This window comes from Xenopus laevis, chromosome 7L (genome assembly GCF_017654675.1).
Source record: "Xenopus laevis strain J_2021 chromosome 7L, Xenopus_laevis_v10.1, whole genome shotgun sequence".
In the NCBI taxonomy this organism is placed as follows: domain Eukaryota; kingdom Metazoa; phylum Chordata; class Amphibia; order Anura; family Pipidae; genus Xenopus; species Xenopus laevis.
This window is the reverse complement of record NC_054383.1, coordinates 1,880,944-1,907,126: the sequence shown is the minus strand read 5'-3', so window position 1 is coordinate 1,907,126 and position 26,183 is coordinate 1,880,944. Positions and strand designations below refer to the sequence as shown.

At 41.8% G+C, this 26,183-nt stretch overlaps 1 protein-coding gene across 2 annotated transcripts in view; it reads right to left on the bottom strand.

Annotated features, from left to right (window-relative positions):
• nrap.L (nebulin related anchoring protein L homeolog) overlaps positions 1–20,813 on the bottom strand; it is a 49,012-nt gene extending 28,199 nt beyond the window's left edge. The window contains exons 1-12 of one of the 2 annotated variants that reach the window (XM_018224965.1): positions 20,594–20,813; positions 16,848–16,942; positions 15,404–15,491; positions 13,310–13,414; positions 12,182–12,268; positions 10,179–10,280; positions 9,389–9,493; positions 8,033–8,140; positions 6,074–6,178; positions 5,140–5,244; positions 1,740–1,856; positions 345–449 (exon numbers count right to left, since the gene is read on the bottom strand). In XM_018224965.1, coding sequence (XP_018080454.1) covers positions 345–449; positions 1,740–1,856; positions 5,140–5,244; positions 6,074–6,178; positions 8,033–8,140; positions 9,389–9,493; positions 10,179–10,280; positions 12,182–12,268; positions 13,310–13,414; positions 15,404–15,491; positions 16,848–16,942; positions 20,594–20,665 — 1,194 coding nt within the window. In that variant the 5' untranslated portion in view covers positions 20,666–20,813. The remainder of the gene's footprint in view (positions 1–344; positions 450–1,739; positions 1,857–5,139; positions 5,245–6,073; positions 6,179–8,032; positions 8,141–9,388; positions 9,494–10,178; positions 10,281–12,181; positions 12,269–13,309; positions 13,415–15,403; positions 15,492–16,847; positions 16,943–20,593) is intronic. The other variant, XM_041570105.1, reaches the window with a different exon arrangement.
• Between the last annotated feature and the right edge of the window lie 5,370 nt (positions 20,814–26,183).

Here is a 26,183-nt window from a genome sequence, read left to right as displayed (position 1 = left end):
CTCTTTCCAAAACAAACACAATTAGTAAAGAAATTCTCTCCTTTCCCAAACTTTATTATCCAGCCTTAATTAGGGGCACTTCAACCCCCCGTCACACTACATCAAGGGGGGATTCGGTGTCATTGGGATGTGGAAAGGTGAGATAAAGCCAATCCCAGTAGCCCAGGGACCCGTGAGGGGAAAGACTAGCGCCGGAGCTTTTTATACAGAACTAAATAATCTATAATCTCAGCTCACAGTGGACTGGTCTTGGTTCCTTATCAGGAAGTAACAGGAAGAGCAATTCATTATCTCAGATGTTATAAGGGGCCACAGTGGACCCCATGCAGGTGCCTCACACTTACATCACTCGTGTATTGGGACACTTTACTGACGTTTCGGAACTGGGGCGTTTCGCAGTAGTTAATGCTGTGGCCTTTACTGTGTTCCAGGTCTTTCTTGTACTCCACCTGTTCAATAACAATGAGGAGAGTTAACGGGGTGGTTCACTTTTAATAAATTTTAACTTTTAATATTTTATAGAATGGCCAATTCTAAGCAACTTTTCAATTGGCCTTCATTTTTTTCTTTTTTATAGTTTTTGAATTATATGCCTTCTGTTTCTAGCTTTCAAAAGGGGGATCACTGACCCCATCTAAAAAACAAATGCTCTGTAAGGGTCAGTCCACACAAGCAGATTCGGGGAGATTAGTCGCCCCAGCGACAAATCAGCTCTTCTTCGGGGCGACAATCTCCCCGAACTGCCTTCCCCCTGTCCTCTGTTGGCAAAAATGAAAATCGTCTGCGGCAATTCACACGCAGCGATTCATTTTCCGAAGTCACCCAAAGTTTCCTCTTGAGGCAACAAATGTATTCTTATTGTTACTTTTTATTACTCATCTTTCTGTTCAGTCTCCTATTCATACTCTAGTCTCTTATTCAAATGAGTTCATGGTTGCTAGGGTAATTTGGTCCCTAGCAACCAGACTGCTGAAATTGCAAACTGGAGAGCTGCTGAATAAAAAGCTAAATAACTCAATAATCATAAATAATGGAAAATGAAAACCAATTATAAATCGTCTCAGAATATCACTCTCTACATCATACTAACAGTTAACCCAATGGTAAACAATGCCTTAAAGGCACAGGTGTGACTGTAACTGCCGCATGCTAGCTGGCAGCTGGAAGGTACACAGTCATATGGAAAATAAGGGACTTGGGGGCAGATTTATGAAGTTCCAGGTAAATTTTCAAAACAAAGAAATTCTAATTTTGAGCTATTTTTGTGAACTTTGACTAGGGAATAGTCCAAATTCGATTTGAATTTACAAAAAATTTGAGAATTCAATATTGAAATTTATCATGTACTGTCTCTTTGAAAATTCGACTTTGACCATTCGCCATCTAAAACCTGCTGAATTGCTGTTTTAGCCTATGTGGGACCTCCTAGAACCCATTTGGAGTCAATTGGTGGACTTTGAAAAATTTACGTTTTTATGGGGAAACTTCAAATCAAATTTGATCGAATGCAACATTCCTTCGATTCAAATTCGGCCGAAATTCGGACCTATTCGATCAAAAATGGACCTATTTGACCCAAAACAAAACTTCGACTTAATTTCGGTTGGTCTTTTTTTCAATCTGAAATTCGACCCTTGATAAATATGCCCCTTGGTGTAACACAGTACTAGCGAAGGTCTTCCTTGTCCTACAACACGCCCAGTAGAGTTAATGACCAGGGTTCCCCAATATTTTCGCACCTCGCTGACCAGCTTGTTGACATTTTGGGCTCGTTTCAGGGTCAGGTTGTCTTCAGAGGCCAAAGAGTGATAATGAGCGGCGCCTTTCATCTTGGATAGATCCTTTTTGTATTTGATCTGAAAAAGAAGAATTTCAGATATTTAGAGGAGTAGGATCCATAAAAGGCTTATAAGAATCCATAGCCTTAATTTTAGAACATGGTACCTGTACCTCAGATTTTACTTTTCATTTCAAAATATAATAGTTATTAATTCAATTTTGATATCATCCTACCCATTCTTTCTTCACCACTTCCCCAGTCTATTGTATGTATTGTTATTGCTACTTTCTATTCCTCATCTTTCTATTCAGGCCTCTCCTATTCATATTCCAGTCTCTTATTCAAATCAATGCATGGTTGCTAGGGGAATTTGGACCCTAGCAACCAGATGGCTGAAATTGCAAACTGAAGAGCTGCTGAATAAAAAGCCAAATAACTAAAAAACCACAATTAATAAAAAATGAAAACTAATTGCAAATTGTCTCGGAATATCCCTCTCTACTTCATACTAACAGTTAATTTTTTTTTTTAAAACAACATTTTTTATTCGAGCAATATTTCCAAGAGAAAGTTTCCGTTACTACACATACATTTTCCTGAGCAGAAATCATGTACATCTTCATAGTAAGGTATGACAATGACAGCAATTACAGATGATAATAACAGGTAAAGCCTATACACGTGGTGGCTCGGTTTGCTCTGTCCAGTCCATATGAAAAACTCTGACTAACTTCTCCAAGAATAGTTTGATGGTGGGGGGGGTGTTTGTTATCCATACTTGTAGTATCGTTTTTTTTGCTACCGCCGATACTATCAACAAGAGCCTCTTTGCACCCCGTGTAATTTTAGTATGAGTAGTCGGAATTTTACCCCAGATCGCCCAGGCTGCTGATAATGGGACAAAATTCACCAGATGCCGAGTAGCATAGTCCCGTATCTGAGTCCAAAACCGTCGAATGTACGGACAGGACCATAAACAGTGAATAAGGCTAGCTCCACTTTGTTCACATTTCGGGCAGTTACTACTCTCCCTTCTCTGCATTTTATAAAGAACCTCCAGAGTCAGATATGTTCGGTGCAGCAGGTTTAAAAACATTTCCCTATATATGCTAGACGGCATGGTGCGCCAGGAATATACATACAATTTAAAAACCTCTTCTGTGGTCAATTCTGGTATGTCCACTATCCACTGCCTAGGTCCGTTAGGTAAACTGTCATAGTCTATAGAGACTTGCAGAAACTTGTAGTTCAGAGATATAGTACCCCTCATGGAGTTAGTACATAAAAGGAACCTGTCCAAATCATTGTCCCAATCCTTATCCGATAAAAGTCGTATTGTCCTACTGGTATATGTCTGAGCTTGCAGAATGGCAAATACGTTATGTTGTATGCAGGGAAATGTGGTTTGCAGTTGTACAAACGTTAATGGCTTACGAGTGTCCGTCTTTGTCAATTGGCGTATCGTCGTCACCCCGTCTTTACCCCAGTCCTGATAGATCGTCAGTGCCCTCCCACTTTGGAATTCTGGGTTGGATAGGAGAGGTAGGTATAAGGAGTGATTGCTATTTAAGTTATTCTGTTTCCTCAACTCTTTCCACGTCTGCCAGGTGGAGTACAACAATGGATTATCTGTAATGGTAGTCGTAAGCTCCGCTTTATGCATGTGTAGGATATATAAGAGGTTCGTCTGTGGAATGAATTGTTGTTCCTGGGAGGTGTTTGTGTATATTTCTGAATTGTGGATCCAATCTTTCAAATGTCTCATTGTGGCAGCCAAGTTGTATTGTTTAAGATTGGGGAAGTTAAGGCCCCCGTTTAAGGTAGTTTGTTGGAGTTTTCTCAAACTAATTCGAGCCTTTTTCCCATTCCATACGAAATCCCTGAACAGTTTATATAGAGTTCGGATGTCTCTGTCAGCTATTAGTAGGGGGAGACTTTGTAGTTTGTATAGAAGCTTGGGGAACGCCACCATTTTAATCAAATTGGCTCTACCCATAGCCGAGAGTAGATAGTTTCTCCAGTTTTTCAGATCTTGTGTAATTTCCATTACGCTACGTGAGATGTTGCGGGTGTACAGCTCATGTGGTCGTTTCGGTATTTGAATACCCAGATACGTAATCGCATCCTTGGCCCATGTTAGATCATATTTGTTACTCCATCTAGGCTTCCCCTTTGACCCTAGTGGCAGGATCACTGATTTGGTTATATTGATGCAGTAGCCCGAGGCTAGCCCGTACTGTTGGATAGTGGATAGGATGTGCGGTAAAGCTTGTTTAGGGTTTGCTATATATAGAAGGAGATCATCCGCAAAGGCCGTAATTTTGGTTTCATGATCTCCAATTGTGATGCCTTGAAAAGTCTAACAGTTAATTTAAAGGTGAACAACCCCTTTAAAAATTGTCAAGGCCCGCATACAGAATTTGTGGCTTTGTGAAAGCTGTATCTTTGTATCCCCAAGCCAAAATCCAGACGAGTGCAATGTAGCTACCCATTTATGCTGTTACAACTAATAAATCCCTAAAATACACCTACTCACTTATGGATCCCATTCTTCCTCCCTGCATGTCCTAATGATCCAAGAAGTAGGAAGTGGGCAGCCAATCACAGTTCTGCCTCCCCATAGAATATAATACAGGTATAAGGCCTGTTATCCAGAATGCTCGCAACCTGGGGCTTTCTAGCTAATGGATCTTTCCGTAATTTGGATCTTCATACCTTAAATCTACTAGAAATTAATTTAAACATGAAATTAACCCAATAGGCTGGTTTTGCTTCCAATAAGGATTAATTATATCTTAGTTGGGATCAAGTACAAGCGACTGTTTTATTATTACAGAGAAAAAGGAAATCATTTTTATAAATCTGGATTATTTGGCTAAAGTGGAGTCTATGGGAGACAGCCATTCCGTAATTCTGAGCTTTCTGGATAATGGGTTTCTGGATAAGGGATCCTATACCTGTATAGGGCCTGTTATCCAGAATGCTCGCAACCTGGGGCTTTCTGTAATTTGGATCTTCATAACTTAAGTCTACTAGAAATTAATTTAAACATTAAATAAACCCATTAGACTGAATTTGCCTCCAACAAGGATTAATTTAGTTGGGATCAAGTACAAGCTACTGTTTTATTATTACACAGTAAAAGGAAATCATTTTTGTAAATTTGGGTTAATTGGATAAAATGGAGTCTATGTGAGACAGCCTTTACATAATTCTGAGCTTTCTGAATAACGGGTTTCCGGATAACGGATCCCATACCTGTAGAATTCCCTGTCAGCTCCGAGCTGCTCATTGGCTGTCACCTTTACCTTCTATTTCCCAATAAAATCTCCCAGAATATCCAAGCAGAGGTTACTCACATCACTGATAATGTCGTTGGCTTTTTTAGCATTGAGAAAGGCTGGCGTTATCATTGCAGGAAAACTCCCTTTCCCCTTGTATTCTTCATATTCCTCTGTGTAATCCTACGGGGAAGAGATTCCATTCCATTACATTTTAATTAAAGACATTTCTGATTTCTTTACTTCAGGTTAAACTCAGGGCAACTAAATATGGATTTCACAGAAAATGGAATTTAATGCACTCATTTATATACGAAGACACAGCCAAAGTTATCACAAAGTCCTGTATATCACTATTAGTTATATACAGTATGTAACAGAAATTCTGTAAAGATGAAGCCAGAACTACAGTAAAGGGATATGTCCAGTTGTACAGATGTGGCCAGTTATCATTTGGAAACAAAAGCTTCCAGTTTAACAATAAATAAACTCAGGAGAATGAGGCTGCAGTTTGGGAGACAAAGGAAAAGTAACCTGTGCAAACTAAGCAAGACCACAGTGCTTTCAATATCTTTAATTATAAAGCAAAGCCGCCAAGGTAAAAACAAAACAAAGAAGAACATTAATTTAGTCTTTATTACAAGCCTGGAGTGATTAGTCAGAGAATATTAGAAAATAACACTCTGACAGTTCAGCTAATTGACTTCAGCGAGATTAATAACAAACGGGAAGATGGAGGATTTCGCTGAAGGTCGGGGCGCAGCTAATTCCTCCATTAACAGTTTTCCAGGTGAAAAATGGATCATTATGGAATTGTTTGATCTCACTAAATATCTTCACCAAAGCTTTGCTGCGCTTGTAAGATTGGATCAAAGGGAAATGTTCTGCTTCTTTGATGTTTCCTTCTGATGAATGTGAAGTAAAGGGGGGGGGTATCAGGAGGGAAATTAGGGGAGATAATGGAACAGCGAGTCTGCACTAAATGGGTCTCATCTCACATGTTGCCACATACCTGGCCCAACTGATCTGCATTTTGTTTGGCACAAGTCGCATCTGTCACCGCTGTCTGGCTGGCTTTCCCCTTCATCTCTTTCTCGTAGCGTTGATGGTATTTAATCTGGCACAGAGGTAATTAGAAAAACTGACAGTTTATATGATCCATTTAAACCATCCTTTACATCCGTTACCGTTTGGGAATGAAACCGGGGGAAATGGAGCGGAGGGGAAAAGCGGACCAATGACAAAGTCGCCTCAAGGTCACAGGGGTAAAAGGACAACTCATTCCACCTCTGATGTTGCTCTTTGAAAGCGTCCGTGTTAAAGAGCACGAAGAGCGGAGACTTCAGAATCCTGATGAGTGTCAGCGGAATCAAGGGAAAGTTGTCAGCAGTGATGCTCGGCGTGTGAGTTTAGCAGCTGGCCTACCCTAAGGGAAGAGCAATCTCCACTTTGTACCCTTTGATTAAATATGTACAACCACCCATTGGGGCTTTGTATGTTGGATTCAGTGTCAGGCTAACACCAGAAACATCTGGACTGTTCTGCAAAGTTGGTGTAGGTAAAAAACTATCCACTTTTATTTTTCTACAGGGGTTGAAAAACCATTCCATTGTTCTAATTAATCACTGGGATTCATGTAAACTTAGATCTCCAGTTCAGAAATTCAACTGTTATTTGGTTCCTAGGTTCATTGCCCCTAGCAACCAGGCATTTGCCCCAATCTCAAAAAGGTGGATGAATAAGAAAATATTACTTACAATAAAAATCTAGCCCTGAGATTCGTCTATTGGCAGGTTGTTGGGGGCACTGACTTTAGCAACCACATTGCATATTACATTTAAGGAACAGAAAACAGCTGCAATTCACATAAAAATATTAATAAAGTCGTTCACCTTCAAATTAACTGTTAGTAGGATGTAGCGAGGGATATTCTGAGACAATTTGCAATTGGTTTTCATTTTTTATTATTTGTGGTGTTTTTGAGTTATTTAGCTTTTTATTCAGCAGCTCTCCAGTTTGTCATTTCAGCCGTATGGTTGCTAGGGTCCAAATTCCCCTAGCAACCATGCATTGATTTGAATAAGAGACTGGAATATGAATTGGAGAGCCCTGAATAGAAAGATGAGGAATAAAAAAGTAGCAATAACTATAAGGGGCCGATTCACTAAGTTAATTAACCCTCGATATTCGACTGGGAATTGAAATCCTTCGACTTCGAATATCGAAGTCAAAGGATTTAGCGCAGATAGTTCGATCGAAGGATAATTCCTTCGATCGAATGATTAAATCCTTTGAATCGAACGATTCGAAGGATTTAAATCCAACGATCGAAGGAATATCCTTCAATCATACAAAGTTAGCCAAGCCTATGGGGACCTTCCCCATAGGCTAACATTGACTTCGGTAGCTTTTAGATGGCGAACTAGGGGGTTGAAGTATTTTTTAAATAGACAGTACTTCGACTATCGAATGGTCGAATGGTCGAACGATATTTACTTCGAATCCTTCAATTCGAAGTCGTAGTCGTAGTCGAAGGTCGAAGTAGCCCATTCGATGGTCGAAGTAGCCCAAAAAGAACTTCGAAATTCGAAGTTTTTTAACTTCGAATCCTTCACTCGAAGTTAGTGAATTAGCCCCAAAATGTGTAGCCTGGCAGAGAATAATTTTTTAGATGGAGTCAGTGACCCCCGTTTCAAAGCTGGAAATACATTTAAAACTAGAAAAAAATTAGGACCAATTAAAAAGTTGTTTAGAATTAGCCATTCTATAATATATAAAAATATATAAAGGTGAACCTCCCCTTTAAAAGAATAAAAATTTAAAAATGAACGTCCCCTTTAAGTGAACAGAAAATGTAACTTTCTTGGTGTTAGTGATCTTTTATGGCTCCACAAGGGCACAGCACCTAATGGGGATAAGCAGTGCTACTAGGGGTAGTAGAGTTTGGCATGAGGAGGGTACTGGTACTTACGTTGCTTGCCAGTTCATTTGCCCTCTTAGCGTTCTGGTATCCGGGGGTGATCAAGGCTGGAAAGCTCCCCTTCCCTCTCTGCCCTTCATGCTCCTCTGTGTACTTCACCTGATAATGCAATTTAGTTAATGGGGATGTAAAGATTATAAAATAATTTTGACAAATGACAGAAAATATAATTTTACATTTATTAAAATGCTTGATGGTTTTAATGTATTTGTCCGTTTCTTCACTGCTGGTTCAGACTCTTGAAACCCTGTATTAGGCGTCAGCCAAGACAGGCCTGTTAATCAGCGGAGAAATCAGTCACGAGAAACTGAATGAGGTCAAGTCCAAGACCAGCGTCTAGTTCATGTCAAGGCTGAAAGAGGGAGGTGCTCAGTGTTGGACTGGGGGGTCTGGGCCCACCAGGGCTGCCATATCAGAGGCCACATGCACCAGCTTCAGGCTCTCACTCCCCCCTGCCAACTTCAGGGCCCCTTTTGGCAGCCGCCTGCAACCCACCTCCACCCTGCCCCCAACCAGAGATACCTGTGATTTTCTTCTGTTGGTTGGGTGGGGAGAAATCGCTAAGCAAGTCAGACAGGTGGGAGCGGATCTGGGCACCTGGGGCCCACCAGGTTATTTCCTGGTGTCCCTCCGGCCCTGTCCGACCCTGCAGGGGCTTACTAGGTTCTGGGCTGAGACAAGACCAAAACTAGGGCCAAACAAAATGAAAAAAAACTATAGGCCTAATGGGCTATAGAGCTTTTCAAGATGAAGATGATGTCCCTGCCTAATAGCAGAGAAACAAATATAACTACTGATCAGAAACCAGGTATAGGTATGGGATCCGTTCTCCAGAAAGCTATGAATTACAGAAAGGCCAGACTCAATTTTTATCCAAATAATCCAAATTTTTAAAAATGACAATAAAACAGTACATTGTACTTGATCCCAACTAAGATATAATTAATCAAAACCCAAACCTAATGTTGACATGATTCTCTAGTAAGGTATTTATATACAGAAAGATCTGTTATCTGGAAAACCCCAGGCTCCAAACATTCAGTATAAGAGGTCCCATATCTGTATTGATCTCGCCTGGTCTCAGAGTGCACCAGTATCCAAGACTAAGACAACACAATTAATGATGGGCGAATTACGGCGAACAATTCGCGAAACGGCACTGGCGTCTCGTTTTTTTTCGAAAAAATGTTTTTTGACGCCGTAGAATTTTTGCCGCAAATTTTTGCGGGCGTTTCGCGAATTTATTCGCTGCCAGCGAATCGTGCAAATTCGCCGCAAATTCGCGCCTGGCAAATAAATTCGCCCATCACTAAACACAATTCATATTAGAAGGGGCTCAGTACTCACATCGCTCACAAGTTGCCCTCCTGCCTTGGCATGTAAGATATCTTTTGTGTCCACCACAGTGGTGTACTGGGAGACGCGCTCTTCATGGCCCCGTTTGTATTCCACCTGCGATTAAAGGAGACAAGTCAGGCACATTATAAAGTCATAATATTACCAGGATTCGTTAGATGAAAACAACATTATGTCACAAATTATGTGACACATACAGTAAGGACCAAAAATACTGTATAGGACCCTGTATAAGCACAAAATAGGGTAACTTATCTGGTGTGGGTAGAATTTGGGTTGGGTGAGGGCTAGGGTTTTTAAAAAAAAAACACTACTGCATGTGGTGCATCTTACATTGGATTTGTTAATAGAGGTGCCAGGTAGATGTGGCACAAGATTCGGTAGTATTCATGTGGTTATGCCAGAGAGTATGGCGCCAATATATTAGGGAACCCTAGAATTACCTCCTGCTCAAGGAATATATAATATAGGGCTCCCATACCCAGAAGATTGACGTATGGAACAAGTACAGACAAGTTCAAGTGCTTTACTAAATGGAATGGAAATGTTCGTCCCTAGCACTACAATGATCATAAATCAGCCTTATTGTTTTATGTAAACTTTCATTTAAAATGAGTATTAATCGTCCCAGGTTGAACAGCTTAAAATATACATTTCTCCAGGGAGCTGTATGGTCTTATTGTTTCACTGCTGCAATGAAAAGTAACATGTTTAACAAATAATCTCTCTCTTTCTCAGCCTGTTGGACATTTGTCAGGACACAGCTTGCCCCGTCGCTTACATTGCTTGCCAAACTGCCCGCCTTTATGGCTGTCTGATATGCAGGTGTGATTGTGGCAGGGAAACTGCCTTTCTTCGTCTGCTGCTCGGATTGCTCTGTGTTCTGTAAAGGGAAAGAAGGCAAAATTGGAGAAAATCTGAGGCAAATTGGAGAGGCTTCAGATGGGTTTTTTGCCTTCCTCTGGATCAACTGGCAGATAGGTAGTTAAAAAAAACTTGATGGACATGTGTCTTTTTTCAACCTTACTAACTATGTTACTATGTTACTAAGGGCATACCTCCCAACATTTTGGAAGTAAAAAGAGGGGTATAAATTTTTTTCCCGCAAGTAGCGCAGCAATTTTTTGACCACACCCCTTTCTGTGGCCACACCCCCTAATTACCATGTTTGTTTTACAAAATTTTGCAGGTTATGAAAGTTTGAAAATATTTCTCCTCATCTAAACTGTGTTTATATGTCTCAAAATTGTTACAAAGTATCTTATTTGCACCTGTTAGCTGTTCTGGGCTCTCTGCCAAAAGCCAATTAAGTTAAAAACTTTGTTTCCTTTTCTGGCTGTTCAGTGCAGGAAAAGAGGGACTTTCCAGTACAAATGAGGGACTGCGGGTTCATACCTCCCAACATTTTGGAAGTAAAAAGAGGGACAAAAAATGTTTTTCCACACGTAGCGCAGCAATTTTTTCACCACACCCCTTTCTGTGGCCACACCCCCTAATTACCATGTTCGTTTTACAAAATTTGGCAGGTTATGAAAGTTTGAAAATATTTCTCCTTATCTAAACTGTGTTTTTGTGTCTCAAAATTGTTACAAAGTCTCTTATTTGCACCTGTTAGCTGTTCTGGGCTCTCTGCTAAAAGCCAATTAAGTGAGAAACTTTGTTTCTTTTTCTGGCTGTTCAGTGCAGAGAAAAGAGGGACTTTCCAGTACAAATGAGGGACTGCAGGTTGAGCTGTCAAAAGAGGGACTGTCCCTCCGAAAAAGGGACAGTTGGGAGGTATGCTAAGAGCCGAGCAGATTGTATGAAAACCTTGTTCTCCTGAGTCCTGCACCGATACCATTTGGCACTATTTATAACTAACTGCTGTGAGAGAGGGACCAGGGTGGGCCATAGCTGACCCAGTCCAACACTCTAAATACTCCTGCATACTGGGAGGAATGGTGGCTCTAGCCATATACACTATCCTTCTTACTTCCCCTCTTTACAGGTACAAATCCTCACCATAAACCCACCAACACCATCAAATCCCAGAACATACCTGTCCAGACACACAGGTACACACACACACAGGTACACACACACACAGGTACACACACACACACAGGTACACACACACACACAGGTACACACACACAGGTACACACACACACAGGTACACACACACACACACAGGTACACACACACACACACAGGTACACACACACACACACAGGTACACACACACACACACATACAGGGCTGGATTTACATAGTGGGCACCCTAGGCCCGCTGACATTTGTTGCCCCATCCCCTCCCTTTTATTCTTGCAAATTTTCACCATTGGGACCTGAGAAATGGGGATTGGCACACAGTAAATCCTGTCACCCTAGGCCCGGGGTCTTGGTGGCCATTCCACAAATCCGGGCACATACACAAGCACAGACAAACATCAGCCTCGGACATAAACAGAACTCCCCAGGCCAAAAAAGAAGAAACAGAAGAAAATGTGGGATCAGTAAAGTCAAAATAAAGGATTGAGGGGTTTGGGGAAACCTAAAGTAGAAAACAGGACATAAGGAGACAACAAAGAGGAAATGGACAAACAAAACAAAGAGCAGAAGTGAAAGCAGCTAAAACATTGAGAGAGCACAGGAAAAAAAAATTGGACAAAAGCAACATTAAAAAAATATTAAAATGGTGTCACAATGAAAGGGTCGCAAAGGATAAAAGAATTTAGAAAAAACACTTGCTAGCAAAAAAAAACCACTCACTGTTTCGCACAGATATTCCCCAAATGCACTTACATTACTGATTGTCTTCTGGGACTGCTCGACCCGCACTGTCTCCGAATTGATATCCGAGAACCACGTTTCTGTTTCTTCAAACCCTTTCTGCACATGAAACACAAAGGCAGCCAATCACCAAGGTCCCTGCCTTGTACCCTCCTTATATAAGAGACTCCTGCCAAAATCAACCTGCTGTGGGACATGTGACTTGGTGGTCCAGCAGATACAGATGGAGCCAGCCCCCCGCAGTGTAGATGGAGCCACTGCATTATGTATTATGTATTATTATGACTATGGTGGGGATAGTTTGTTTCATCTCTACCAATAAACACTAGGAAGATGGATGGGCAGAACTCCAAGGAAATACTGTCAATAGCTGTCTTTCTTCTACTTTTATTATATTTTATTATATTGAATTTTGGGATGTTGTTTGCAACCTTTTCTCGACCCACAAACCTTTGGCTGTTGTTTAGAGGGTGAGAGTAGATAGATCACATGGGGCGCAGAGGTTTCCAAACAGTGGCGGAACTATAGGGAAAGTTGACAGACTGGGTCATGGATACCCCACAAGTACACCTAGAGGAGGGTGTTGGGGGGACCCAGGCCCCTGAAGAAGAAATCTGCCACATATGCACAATGATAGGTGGATACCATTCCTGTCACTGCCTACACAAACAGGTTGCTATCAGCGTAAAGGGATTCTGAATGGCTGCATAAATACTAATACAGCCTGCAGCATGCATCTGCATTACCTTCTGATAACCAAGCAGGACGTAGATTTAATATGTGATAAGTGAAGTAATAACTGTGTCACTAGTAAAAACTAGGGATGCATCGAATCCAGGATTCGGTTCGGGATTCGGCCAGGATTCGGCCAGGATTCGGCCTTTTTGAATCCTTGTGCCTTGCCGAACCGAATCTGAATCCTAATTTGCATATGTAAATTAGGGGCAGGTAGGGAAATCACTTCATCACGCAAAAGATGATTTTTTTCCCCACTTTTTCCTTTCCTTCCCCTAATATGCATATGTAAATTAGGATTCGGTTCGGTATTCGGCCAAATCTTTCACCAAGGATTCGGGGATTCGGCGCATCCCTAGTAAAAACTGATTATACATATTTTCTTTACTGAGCATTGGTTGGTACCTGACTGATCAGCTTCTCCACTTTACTGTGCTGCTGGTGTTCTTTGGACTTCATATCACAGTGAAACACTGACTTGAATTTCTCCCCCTCCTCTCGGTATTTGATCTGAGAAGAGAATATTTTAGCCACAGACAAACTGTCACATAACTTCCCAGCTTTACATGGATGTCACTAGGGTTGTCGCCTGCCTGTCAGGTCTAGTGGGGAAACTGCTAAGGCTGGAGCCAGTATTACAGATTCAACCCTTGCAGAATTTACTTTTAGGTAATCTGACCCACTCTGACCCCCATTAGCAAACTGGAAAGAGTCAGAAGAAAAGGGCACATCATTTTAAAAAATATAAAAATAAATAAATAATGAAGACCAAATGAAAAGCTGCTTAGAATTGGACATTCTATAACATACTAAAACTTAACTGGGACAGAATGTTCTGTTATACAGATAGCTAGAATCTCAGCTGCCATAAAGCAGGACAGGACTGCTGCTTACAATGGGGATCAGATAGGATCTGTGCAGCCACTGGGACAGAATGTTCTGTTATACAGATAGCTAGAATCTCAGCTGCCATAAAGCAGGACAGGACTGCTGCTTACAATGGGGATCAGATAGGATCTGTGCAGCCACTGGGACAGAATGTTCTGTTATACAGATAGCTAGAATCTCAGCTGCCATAAAGCAGGACAGGACTGCTGCTTACAATGGGGATCAGATAGGATCTGTGCAGCCACTGGGACAGAATGTTCTGTTATACAGATAGCTAGAATCTCAGCTGCCATAAAAGCAGGACAGGACTGCTGCTTACAATGGGGATCAGATAGGATCTGTGCAGCCACTGGGACAGAATGTTCTGTTATACAGATAGCTAGAATCTCAGCTGCCATAAAGCAGGACAGGACTGCTGCTTACAATGGGGATCAGATAGGATCTGTGCAGCCACTGGGACAGAATGTTCTGTTATACAGATAGCTAGAATCTCAGCTGCCATAAAGCAGGACAGGACTGTTGCTTACAATGGGATCAGATAGGATCTGTGCAGCCACTGGGACAGAATGTTCTGTTATACAGATAGCTAGAATCTCAGCTGCCATAAAGCAGGACAGGACTGCTGCTTACAATGGGGATCAGATAGGATCTGTGCAGCCACTGGGACAGAATGTTCTGTTATACAGATAGCTAGAATCTCAGCTGCCATAAAGCAGGACAGGACTGCTGCTTACAATGGGGATCAGATAGGATCTGTGCAGCCACTGGGACAGAATGTTCTGTTATACAGATAGCTAGAATCTCAGCTGCCATAAAGCAGGACAGGACTGCTGCTTACAATGGGGATCAGATAGGATCTGTGCAGCCACTGGGACAGAATGTTCTGTTATACAGATAGCTAGAATCTCAGCTGCCATAAAGCAGGACAGGACTGCTGCTTACAATGGGGATCAGATAGGATCTGTGCAGCCACTGGGACAGAATGTTCTGTTATACAGATAGCTAGAATCTCAGCTGCCAAAAGCAATAGAAAAATATAATTACAATAGCACAGGGCAGAGGTGCTGACAGATAAATTCTGGGAACCCTCACTAACAGGTGATTGAAAGGGACAGGGGCACCTACTGGAGGGGGCAGATGAGCAGGAATCAGAAACAGACCCACGTGGGCACATCTTTCAAAAATATCAGACTCTCAAATCACAGCAATGAAATATAAATAGAACTTGTTGGGATGGGTCGGAACATTCCGGAACAAGTGGCACATCCCAGAGAGGCAGCGCAAGGGGCTGTGTTATGTAACTTATTATTGTGTCTGGCCTGAGGGTCTCACTACATTCCTGCTCTCATTACTCTGAGGGCCCATAAAACTGCTCACAGCATTGTTCTGAGTCTCCTGCAGAAGACAAGGGGGAGTATATAGCCAGTATGTATTTATGTTTATAGCCAGGCTGGAAATGGCTCGGGTTTGTCAGTGACCAATAGAAAACTGGATATGACTTCAGCAAGGGATTCTGGGAGAGAAAAAGAAGATGGAGGTGCTGCACTCTGATGGAAAGCTCAGTGGACTGCGGTGTTTTTAGAAAGAAGGAGAACCCTGAGCACCACTCACCTCACTGACTGCCTCCGACTGCTTCTTCACGTGGATATTCACTGGGGTTTCATACACGCTGGTGTAAGTGTTCTGCTTTGGATTGTGCCTGGAAAACAAATGGTGTTTAACTGGGCTCTGGATGCATGCTGGGAGCTGTAGTTCAAAAATTGTGTTGGTCATTTGCATACCAGAACCTTTATTTATTAGACAAAACATTGGAATCTTGGGAGGCTTGTTACACTCAGGCCCGGATTTGTGGAAAGGCCACTTAGGCCCGGGCCTAGGGCAGCAGGATTTTAGGGGGGCGTCATGCTGCCCAACCTCACCCACATTGGTTCAAAAACACTCGGGATGAGCAGAAGATTCAATAATTTTGTAAATTTCCCATGCCCAATCCACATTGTTCATTCAGATCCCGATTATGAAAATTTGCATGAATAAAGGGGGGGGGGCACGGGTGACAAACAGCGGTGGGCCTAGGGGCGCCCGTTATGTAAATCCGGCCCTAGTCACACTTAGCAAGTATAACATGGAGAGCTTCCCAAGATTCCAATGTTTTGTCTAATAAATAAATTCAGTTATTCTGAAGAACCTTCTACAGGTAGGGGATCCGTTATCTGGAAACCAGTTATCCAGAAAGCTCCTAATTACAGAAAGGCCAGCTCCCATAGACTCCACTTTATCCAAATAATCCAATTTTTAAAAAAACTATTTCCCTTTTTCTGTGTAATAATACAACAGTCACTTGTACTTGATCCCAACTAAGATATAATTAATCCTTATTGGAGGCAAAACCAACCTATTGGGTTTATTTCATGTTTATATGATTTTCTAGTAGACTTAAGGTACGAAGATCCAAATTATGGAAAGATCTGGAAAACGCCCAGGTCCCGAGTATTCTGGATAACAGGTCCCATACCTGTATTGGAATTTAGCTTAATAATAAGATTCTGGTAAACAAATTAGCAACTAGAGTGTCCTAGGTCCTTCTCATAACAGCATTCTGCTTTATAGTAAACAGAGGGGGTAAATGAGCAGGAATCAGAAACAGACCCACGTGGGCACATCTTCACTTTAGCCCTGAATTTGCCAGAATATTGCCTATGCTCTACTCGGGGGCACTGCTCTCTCAATATTGCCACTCCTCCTACCAGGAATAAGCCCCACCCATGCATAAAGAAAACCCCACCCCCTTCTCAGTTCCAGCTTTGTAGCAGATAGAAAACAAAGCTGCAGGTAAAAGTGTCATTTTAGTGACTGTCGCCTCACAATACATTGTCTCACAGTAACAGCCCCCTCCTCTCACACCAGCCCCCCAACATACTGCTGCTCTCACAGTGTTGCCCCAGGGCAATAGTCACTGGTCAGACCCCATCCAATGGGAGTTTTCTAGCCGGCACTTGATGAGAAGTAAGGGGATAACATGCAGGGGGGTGGGAGTAAATGGGGTGGGAGTACTTACGCTTGGCAGTAGGGCTTTTTCTGGAAACTGACAAAGTTATTTACGGTGAGTATCATTTTGCAGATCTCGCAGTGGAAACAGGCCTTGTGCCATGTCTGGGGAGGAGACAGAGACGCCTTTAGCTTAACTACAAAATCTATTCTACGTATTATACGTGGCTTCTGTATGGGACTAGAACATTCAGAAATAAACCTGCGCTTTAACTGTACATAAGGACCAGCATTGCCAATCACAAGAGTGGGAGGGAATGGTAGAGAGCAAAAAGAAAAATTTGATTCCTTGATTCCTTTACTTGCACCAAGTAACTGTGGGTAATAGGGTGCAGAGTATTGTAGGGTATTTGTAGAAAAAAAATAGTTTTTGTCTAGCATGGGGGAGTGTATTTCATGGTACTCGTGTGACTGTCTCTACTTCCTTTGCATGAGGGAGTGTATTTCCTGGTACTCGTGACTGTCTCTACTTCCTTTGCATGCGGGAGTGTATTTCCTGGTACTCATGTGACTGTCTCTACTTCCTTTGCATGAGGGAGTGTATTTCCTGGTACTCGTGACTGTCTCTACTTCCTTTGCATGGGGGAGTGTATTTCATGGTACTCGTGTGACTGTCTCTACTTCCTTTGCATGGGGGAGTGTATTTCATGGTACTCGTGTGACTGTCTTTACTTCCTTTGCATGGGGGGATGTATTGGCCCAGTGTGTTGCTCACCAGTCCCTGTGTCCCCCAGTGTATAATTTGAATATTAACTGCCCCTGTATGGAAATAAAGGAATATATAATAGATATTATATAGTATACAGTATATTATAGGAGATGTGTGACTGCTTCTGTGTGTAAGATTGATATGGAATGTGCTGCACCTACTAAACATCTGCCATCATGTATTTGTATATTCCAAAATGTTAAATAGAAAAACAGGATGATTTGGTAAAAATGTATTTTGGTAATAAAATTGTGGATATAAAGGCCTTGAATCTGAGCAGCTAAGGCCACCTTTGTCTTGGGATTGGCCAATTCAAAATCGAATCTACTTGTCACGCTCATTTCATGTATTTCACAGCAAAAGAGTCTGGACAAGTTTGGCCAGCAGGGGAGGGAGGAGGCAATGGGTAACTCAGGAGAATTTGTGTATTAGTGTAACTTATCCATGAGAAAACCTTGTTTCCCTCCAGTCCAGTGATCATTTTTACTAAATAAAGCAGAGTTCTGGGTAGAAGAGCTTAAAGTCGAGGAGAATTTAGTTGTCTCACTTTTGTATGAAGCAATTCCTGCGGTTACAGAAATGAATTGAAGCGTTTGGTTGCTATGGGTTACTGCCCTTGTGCAAACTCCCTCTTAAAGGGGACAATAAAAAGGAAGCGGAAAAGTATCGGCGACGTCTGATCGTCCTTGTTTACGTTTCTCTCACTCCCACGTCCCAATGAAATGTTGCACCAGGACTGTGACTTTATTGATCCTGCTCTTTTCATAGGCCTGAGAGCACAGGCAACACAGAGGGTAAATATGAGATGTAGAGCTCAGTATCTGAGAAATACTTCATTATTATTGTTCCAACAAGGGACACAACCATATTAATTGAGTCTGATCTACTAACAGTATTGCTTTATACATCCGTGCAGTGACCAGTAGCAGCCAATCAGCAGTTTGATCAATAGCCGACACATCCAAAAATGAACGCAGACATCTGAACAACGGCATTGCTGCGAGTCAGCGCCTGTCTTAGTAAATCAGCCCAACTGGGGCATAACTACTGGGGAAGAAGAACCTGCCACTGCTTCAATACAGTAAATACAAAAAACACCTTATTCCCTAAGTTTTGTGGGGCCCTAAAATGAATTTGCTTTAGGGCCCATAAGTTTCAGCTCGAGCCCAGTCATGTGATTGTTCACCTTAAATCATATTTTATTTCTGTTTATTTTTTATCATTATTTGTGTTTTTTTATTGATTCTGCAGCTCTCCACCATGGGATATAAATTAGGGATGCAAATCCAGGATTCGGTTCAAGATTCGGCCAAATCCTTCTGCCTGGCCGAACCGAATCCGAACCCTAATTTACATATGCAATTTAGGGGCGGGGAGGGAAATCGCTTGACTTTTTGTCACAAAAGAAGGAAGTCAAAAAATGTTTTCCCACCCCTAATTTACATATGCAAATTAGGGTTCGGATTCTGTTTGGTATTCGGCTGAATCCTTCGCCAAGTATTCAGGGGTTCGGCTGAATACAAAATAGTGGATTCGGTGCATCCCAAATATAAATGTTATCTGGTTGCTACTGTGAGACACCCTAGCAACGAGGCTGTTATTCACATGCCTCATTTATGTGTAGCAAAGTACAGGTTTGCAAGTCATGCAGCTCCTTGTATTCCGAGAAAGGGGTGCAAGAGTTGTGCCTTCCTATGAATACCGAGCTGCCCTTGTATTAATGAGGGCCAGGTTGGGGGGCTCCATGACACCCCTGTAGCTTCCGCATCATCCAAGCTAAGGAGCATCACTGTCTGCTCAGTACTGCTTAACCTTTAAAGGGTGGCTCACCTTTAGGCACATTTATCAAGGGTGAAATTTCGAATTCATGTGAGCTTTTTAAAACTCCCATAAGCTACCATGAACTCGAAATACAACCATTTATTAATAAAACCAACTTTTTAAACTTGGAAGAATAGAATCGACCCGAAAACTCGAATTGAATTTGAATTTAAAAAACTCGATTCGAGATTCTTTCTCCGAATGTCAGGAAGGCTGCAACCATCTCCAAATGGATCCCTGGACGTCTCCCATTGACTTAAACAGCAATTCAGCAGGTTTTAGGTGGCGAATAGTTGAAATCGAGTATAATAAATCTTGAAAATCGAAATTCTAATTTATTTATTTTTAAAAACTTGAATCGAATTTGAATAACACCCTAGTCAAATTTGACAGTTTTGACCATAAAAAAAAAAATCGACCCTTGATAAATCTGCCCCTTAGTATGTTATAGAATGGCCAATTCTAAGCAACTGGTCTTCATTATTTATTTTATATAGTTTTTTAGTTGTGTGCCTTCTATTATTACTTTTTATTCCTCTTCTATTCAGGCCTCTCCTATTCATATTCCATTCTCTTATTCAAATCAGTGTATGGTTGCTAGGGGAATTTGGACCCTAGCAACTAGATGCCTGAAATTGCAAACTGGAGAGCTGCTGAATAAAAAATATAAATAACTCAAAAACCACAGGTGATAAAAAATAAAAACCAATTGCGAATTGTCTCAGAATATCCCTCTCTACATCCTACTAACAGTTAATTTAAAGGCGAACAACCCCTGTAAGGGTGCTCCCGTGGGTGCAGAAATCAATTAAGTGCCCATTGGCACATGGTGAAACATACAGAATCCAACTCATGCAAATACAGATATAATATAATCATGAATATCCTGTAAATTATATCCTTATAAACGGTGACAAGTGATGTCATCAGTTATAAACGGTGAGTTCTGATGTCATCAGTTATAAACGGTGAGCAGTGATGTCATTTCTGTCACATGACTCACTGAAACTTGTGTATTATAATAAATAAAGTTCCCCCTTGTTGTAAAATATGAGGATATTAGAAGTTGCCTTGACCTGTATAAAAACATATGGTCATGAAACTCCTCGGTAACTTATAATATCCTTATAATTTACAAGAGGGGGTACTTTATTCACTATATAATCATCACCTCTCTGTATATGTGTGTATATATATATATAATGTATATATAAAGCAGCACTGACCTGGTCTATACAGTTGATCTTCTCAGCAGGGTACACCCCAAATCCACAGCGGGCGCAGGGTGCCACATTCATGGTGAAGCGGATATGTAAGCCCAGTGACCCAGAGATACACGTGTCCGGCTATAGATCCAGATAATTGCGTAGCCCCCCAGCTGGCACGGCTCTAGTTAATGCCCCTGTCTCTCTCCGACTGCAACTCTTGTGACTGACCTTCTGCCCAGAGTCAGGTGCAGGCTGCCCTTTTAAAGTCGCTGCTGCTATTTCTGTCCACATGGGAATACATGAGCAGTGAGACAAGATCGGGGGGCAGCGGGAGGGGGGTCCCATATGACAGACCTTTCTAAAAAAGACCCTGAAGTCATTGAAAGGCCCAGTGGAATCCCAGGCAGCGATATCCTCAAGTTCAGTCACTGCAGAAATTTAATTATATATGTTATAGAGGGACAACTTTTCAGTTGGTCTTTATTTCATATCTTCCCCAGTTTGAGAATGATCTGCTTCTTTCCCTAGTTTGCTATTTAAAATGCTATCATGTTTCCAGGGTCAGCGACCCCCTTCCCTGGAACAAACTGGCTGTGGCTAGATGTTTATGTTTTCTTCCTTCTCTAATCATTCTTCCATTCTGATATGGGAAGCACTGGCTGGTTGCTAGGGTAACAGACCTTGGCAACCAGAAAGCCATCTAAATGCATAAATGATGGCTCCGGAATAATATACAGTAGCATATAGTTCAGTTGTGAATTGAAATAGGATATTAATAAGGCTTGGATATGGCAGGGTTTTTATTTATGAAAGGGGGGCTGTAATAGGGAAGACTCTTTATGTTTGTACAGAATATACTCTATATATGTCTGTAATGTGTGTATATAGATAATAAAGTGCCCCCTCTTATAAAATATAAGGATATTATAAGTTACCAAGGAGTTCCATATAAAATATAAAGAGTGTTTTTATACAGGTCACAAAACTCCCAGGTAACTTCTAATATCCTCATATTTTACTGGGGGTACTTTATTTATTATAATACACAAGTTTCAGTGAGTCATGTGACAGAAATGACATCACTAAGCTCCGATTATAACCAATGACATCACTAACCTCTGTTTATAAGGATATGATTTACAGGATATTTATGGCTCTAGTGTATTTATATATATATAAATCATTTGTTGTGCTGTTTCTTACCATTTCCAGGCTCTGTGAGACCCAACAGCAAACTAGTGAGGGGCGGAGCTTAAATAAAAAATAAAGGCCAAATTAAAATTAAGTTTGAATGTATTTCTCAAACACGATGTGTAGTTCAGCTGTACTTGCCCTGTCTGCTTATTGTGTTATCATTTGCTAAGGCTGAGAAATGACCTGCACCTCGGCACCCGCTCCCTTAGTGTTGTGACTCAGACAGACAGAATAGAGCTGGGCGGCTAAAGTAAGAATGTTCCCTGTCATTCTCCCATTCCTAACGGGTGACTCCCAGGCCTCCTATAGCACCAGCACACAGCCCCTGGGACATTCACCCCAACTATTAGGAATAAGGCTGAGATAAGGGGGTGCATTAAGGTGAGATTTGGGGTGAGTGCTTATTTGTACCCTGGGTACCCCTGGAACTATAGCAGGGTGACACCCCAATGTTTCTATATATCTGTAACCTTGTTATGAGCTAAGGGGGCCCAGTCTGAAGGTCAGTTAGGGGGAGATTTGGGGTGAGTGATTATTTGTACCCTGGGTACCCCTGGAACTATAGCAGGGTGACTGTTACCCCAATGTTTCTATATATCTGTAACCTTGTTATGAGCTAAGGGGGCCCAGTCTGAAGGTCAGTTAGGGGGAGATTTGGGGTGAGTGCTTATTTGTACCCTGGGTACCCCTGGAACTATAGCAGGGTGACACCCCAATGTTTCTATATATCTGTAACCTTGTTATGAGCTAAGGGGGCCCAGTCTGAAGGTCAGTTAGAGGGAGATTTGGGGTGAGTGCTTATTTGTACCCTGGGTACCCCTGGAACTATAGCAGGGTGACACCCCAATGTTTCTATATATCTGTAACCTTGTTATGAGCTAAGGGGGCCCAGTCTGAAGGTCAGTTAGGGGGAGATTTGGGGTGAGTGATTATTTGTACCCTGGGTACCCCTGGAACTATAGCAGGGTGACACCCCAATGTTTCTATATATCTGTAACCTTGTTATGAGCTAAGGGGGCCCAGTCTGAAGGCCAGTTAGGGGGAGATTTGGGGTGAGTGTTTATTTGTGCCCTGGGTACCCCTGGAACTATAGCAGGGTGACTGTTACCCCAATGTTTCTATATATCTGTAACCTTGTTATGAGCTAAGGGGGCCCAGTCTGAAGGTCAGTTAGGGGGAGATTTGGGGTGAGTGTTTATTTGTACCCTGGGTACCCCTGGAACTATAGCAGGGTGACACCCCAATGTTTCTATATATCTGTAACCTTGTTATGAGCTAAGGGGGCCCAGTCTGAAGGTCAGTTAGGGGGAGATTTGGGGTGAGTGCTTATTTGTACCCTGGGTACCCCTGGAACTATAGCAGGGTGACTGTTACCCCAATGTTTCTATATATCTGTAACCTTGTTATGAGTTTGGGAGCTATGGGATTAAAGGTGAGTGCTTAGAATTAGAATAAACCCCTTATAATACACAAATATTGTCTCTTTATACAATGAATGCTAGTAAATTAAAAGTAAGGTGAGGCAGTTTTCTAGGCTTATGTAGATTCTTACGGTGGAATGTAATAAAAATCGCTAACGGAAAAACTATTCGCAATGCAAAAAGTTATGCCTTTGCGCGAACAAATTTTGCTTTGTGCGAATTTAATATAGCTTTTGCGAGCCCGGAAACTGTTTAGCGACCACTTTATAGTTTGCGCCAATGCGCAGTCAATGTAATAAAACTTCTTACTGAAAAAGTCGTTATGTTTGCTCCAAAAGATTACGACACCTTCCAGCACTTCTTATGAGTGCGCAATTAAAATTCACAATGCAATAACAGTTTAAGGAACAATATTACATTGCGAGATGTGGATTTTTAGTCTAATTGGTGCGAATTGTTTTGCTCTTTGCGACTTTTATTACATTCCCCTGTTAGTCTTTTAGTTTGGCAAGTTGTACTGGCAGATTAGACATTAGATTCAAGGAATGGTCGTGTGTTTGGCACAGAACCGGTGCAGTTGCACAATGTAAGTCAGGAAGGAATTTTCCAGTTCCAGGTATAATTGAGACTGGTTTTATTTCACCTTTCCTGGATCAGCTTAATACTTGATGAATATTGATGTTTTTTAAACCCTTAATACCAGGTAACCTTCTCTGCTTTGGGGGTTGTAACTGAATATAAAACTGAAGGTGACAGTTCATGAAATTTTGAGTGTCAGGGAATTGTGGGAATTGTTTTAAGAAGTATGACTGTTTGTGTGTGTATTAAACATAGCAATCTGGGCAGATTTTGGCTCAAATTCAGGGCTGGAACTAGGGGTAGGCAGAGTAGGCATGTGTCTAGGGAGCAAAGCTGGGGGGGCGCCAGGCACGTACCTACTGTGTTGCTTACCCCATGTCCGGTCCCGTCTCTCCCCGACACACAGTTTTGTGCATGTGTGTTCAATCGCAGTTGAAGAGCGCACTCAGCCGGCGCTGTGGCTGGCAAGGTTGCCTAGGGCGCCTGGCTGGGTTGGCCCGGCTCTGCTCAAATTAATAAGGATCAGGTAAAATAATTCATATGGTACCCCCTATTGAATAAGCAACGGCTGGAAGGGACAGTAAGTGTCTGGCTCAACCGCACAGGTGGGTAAGTGCCCGGAAACCCCAGGAGTGCCCCCACAGTCCTACACCTCAGTCAGTTATGGCGCAGCTACGTCCAGACGCCTTCCTGACTGCTCCATCTAGATTGTGCATTATATTAGTTTATTTTGTAACTTCCGAACTCACATACATCATCCTGCTTGGTTGCTTATGACAGAAAGACACTTCTGGAAATTGGGAAACAACTTTCACAGCAGCAGAACTACAAACCCCTCAGTGGGACCCCAGTGTCCACATCTCTGAGGACCTGACATGGTCTAAACCAGGAGAGCCCATACTTTACTGATGTGAGGTTTTACCTTTAGTGATGTTGTCTCATTAAGATCTACATTCATAAAAGCATTGTTAGCATTCTGTTCCATGGAACATATTACTTAAATATTATATTGAAGAGAATTTATATTGCTATATTCAAAAAAACAACTGAATAAATATGTGAATGAAAAGCATAAAACAGGAGGGTGATTTAGACAAGCTGTTTGTTGACAGTTAGGGATGGGCTAATTTTTTCGCCTTGTTGCTTGACTTGACTAAATATTTTTTGACGCCCATAGACTTTAATGGTCGTCGGCTAATTTTTTACGAAACGAGTCAAATTTGCCCATCCCTATTGACAGGGGGTCATTTATCAACATTGGGCGAATTTGCCCATGGGCAGTAACTCATGGCAACCAATCAAATTGCTGCATTTATTGTTCTACTTGCAGCTGGCTTCAAAAAGCTAATCACTGATTGGTTGCTATAGGTAACTGCCCATGGGCAAATTTGCCCAGTGTTGATAAATGAGCCCCCAGTGCCTTGAGATCTACTGATCACCAGCTAAAGGTCTCCTGGTAGTTCCAGATCTACTTTTTGGGCACCCCTGGTCTAAACACATCCAAGTTCAAATCAAAAGGGCAACGCAACCTTTGTACCATCTTCGACAGCTGAGGAAGTTTGGGGTCTCTTCGAGGATCCTACTACTTTGGTGCTGTGGAAAGTGTCCTGACAAAGAACATTAAATCTTGGTTTGGAAACAGCTGTGATACGTGAGACAGAACGTTGCTGCTGCAGCTCAGCTTTTCCATCTTTGCTGAACATTTACACCAAGAGATGCAGGACCAAAGCCCTCAGGATTCTTAAAGGGATCCTGTCATCGGAAAACATGTTTTTTTCAAAACGCATCAGTTAATAGTGCTGCTCCAGCAGAATTCTGCACTGAAATCCATTTCTCAAAAGAGCAAACAGATTTTTTTATATTCAATTTTGAAATCTGACATGGGGCTAGACATATTGTCAATTTCCCAGCTGCCCCTGGTCATGTGACTTGTGCCTGCACTTTAGGAGAGAAATGCTTTCTGGCAGGCTGCTGTTTTTCCTTCTCAATGTAACTGAATGTGTCTCAGTGGGACCTGGATTTTACTATTGAGTGTTGTTCTTAGATCTACCATGCAGCTGTTATCTTGTGTTAGGGAGCTGTTATCTGGTTACCTTCCCATTGTTCTGTTGTTAGGCTGCTGGGGAGGGGGTGATATCACTCCAACTTGCAGTACAGCAGTAAAGAGTGACTGAAGTTTATCACAGCACAAGTCACATGACTGGGGGCAACTGGGAAACTGACAATATGTCTAGCCCCATATCAGATTTCAAAATTGAATATAAAAAAATCTGTTTGCTCTTTTGAGAAATGGATTTCAGTGCAGAAATCTTCTGGAACAGCACTATTAACTAATTCATTTTGAAAAAAATTCTTTTTTTCCCATGACAGTATCCCTTTAAGGACTCGTCACATCCCAATAATGGACTGTTTCA